Source organism: Panthera tigris, chromosome D1 (assembly GCF_018350195.1).
Source record: "Panthera tigris isolate Pti1 chromosome D1, P.tigris_Pti1_mat1.1, whole genome shotgun sequence".
In the NCBI taxonomy this organism is placed as follows: Eukaryota; Metazoa; Chordata; class Mammalia; order Carnivora; family Felidae; genus Panthera; species Panthera tigris.
Window position 1 is genome coordinate 62,313,252 of NC_056669.1, and position 1,738 is coordinate 62,314,989.

Here is a 1,738-nt window from a genome sequence, read left to right on the forward strand (position 1 = left end):
TTGTCCCTCTCTTTACTTTTGGCAAAGATACAACAATTCTATTAATAATCATCCTTGAAAGAATCAAGCATGTATAAGTAAACCATATTACCTCTGTTCTCTATACTGTTCACTGGTAAAATCATCCAAGTAGCAAGGCACAAAAGATAAACAGATGAAGTCACATGGCTCTGGATAACCCGAGGCTCGTGCATTTCACCTAGGTGAAGCAAGTTTTCTAAATCCAGGTGTCTTGAGTCAGTATCCAATTTTTATCTTAATTTTACAGATCACTAAAAGAAATCTATAGAAATATATGACAAAATATGACAGCGCACCAAAATGGCACCATCTCCTCTGAGGTTTCAGACTTCCTCCTGAATTGTTTTGCCAGGTCCCCTAGCTGGAAATTCTGGTTGTCCCTGCCCCTCAGCTTCCTCTTTCTTTTAGCCATGGGGGCCAATAGTGTCCTCCTGATCACCATCAGACTGGAGGCATCTCTGCATGAGCCATTGTACTACCTGCTCAGCCTCCTCTCCCTGTTGGACATCATTGTCTGCCTCACCGTCATCCCCAAGGTGCTGGCCGTCTTTTGGTTTGACCTCAAGTCCATCAGCTTCTATGCCTGCTTCCTCCAGATGTACATCATGAACTGCTTCCTTTCCATGGAGTCCTGCACATTCATGGTCATGGCCTATGACCGCTATGTAGCCATCTGCCACCCATTGAGATACCCATCCATCATCACTGACCAATTTGTAGCCAAGGCTGCTGTCTTTATTTTGGCCAGGAATGGCATTTTAACAGTACCTATCCCCATTCTATCATCCCGACTCCATTATTGTAGGACAAATGTCATTGAGAACTGCCTCTGCGCCAATATGTCTGTCTCCAGGCTCTCCTGTGATGATGTCACCATCAATCGCCTCTACCAGTTTGCCGTAGGATGGACCCTGCTAGGATCTGACCTCATCCTCATCTTTCTCTCCTATACCTTCATACTGCGAGCTGTGCTGAGACTCAAGGCAGAGGGTGCTGTGGCCAAGGCCCTGAGCACATGCGGTTCCCACTTCATCCTTATCCTCTTCTTCAGCACCATCCTTCTGGTCTTCGTGCTCACTCTTGTGGTGAAGAAGAAAGTCTCGCCTGATGTGCCAGTCTTGCTCAACATCCTCCACCATGTCATTTTCTCAGCCCTCAACCCCATTGTGTATGGGGTGCGAACCCAGGAGATCAAGCAAGGAATCCAGAGATTACTGAAGAAATTGTGGTAATAAGGACAATTAGATCTCTGCATTCCTCACATAAAATGAATTTTGAATCAATAATGGGTGAGTGGGCTTAATCATATCTATGAATTGCAATCTCAAAATGGGTAATTTGAATATTGTGTCTTCTTTAAAAACTTAAGCTTCACTGTTAAGTTTCCCTTTTCTCACTTCTCCTTTAGGAATATCTTTTGCCCCCTTTGCCTTTTCCCATACATATTATCCTATATTGACAAAATACTGAGATTCCTTGGGGGAGGTTCCAAAATGAGAAATTTATGTTCCTGAATATACAGCTGTTATTATGTCATGCCTTTACATTCTTAAATACACAACTGTGGCTATTTGGGGGTAGAGTTGTGTAACATGTAATGAATTCTTATTCTCATTTCTACAGAAGGGATCATATTGGAGAAAAAGATATAGCAGTGAAATTTCACTCCTGAATATGGAAGGTTGCTACTTCTCTCTAACTGGGTCTGCAGTTGGGT

The 1,738-nt window shown here is 43.1% G+C and overlaps 1 protein-coding gene across 1 annotated transcript; it reads left to right on the top strand.

The window, feature by feature from the left end:
- Positions 1-305: 305 nt before the first annotated feature.
- Positions 306-1,253, top strand: LOC102953303 (olfactory receptor 56A3-like). Its single transcript, XM_007083270.2, has one exon. The coding sequence runs from the start codon at positions 306-308 to the stop codon at positions 1,251-1,253; it is 948 nt and encodes a 315-aa protein (XP_007083332.1).
- The last annotated feature ends 485 nt before the right edge of the window (positions 1,254-1,738 follow it).

Coding starts and splice junctions, on each gene's coding strand:
- LOC102953303 (XM_007083270.2), top strand. CDS start 306: ATGACAGCGCACCAAAATGGCACCATCTCCTCTGAGGTTTCAGACTTC.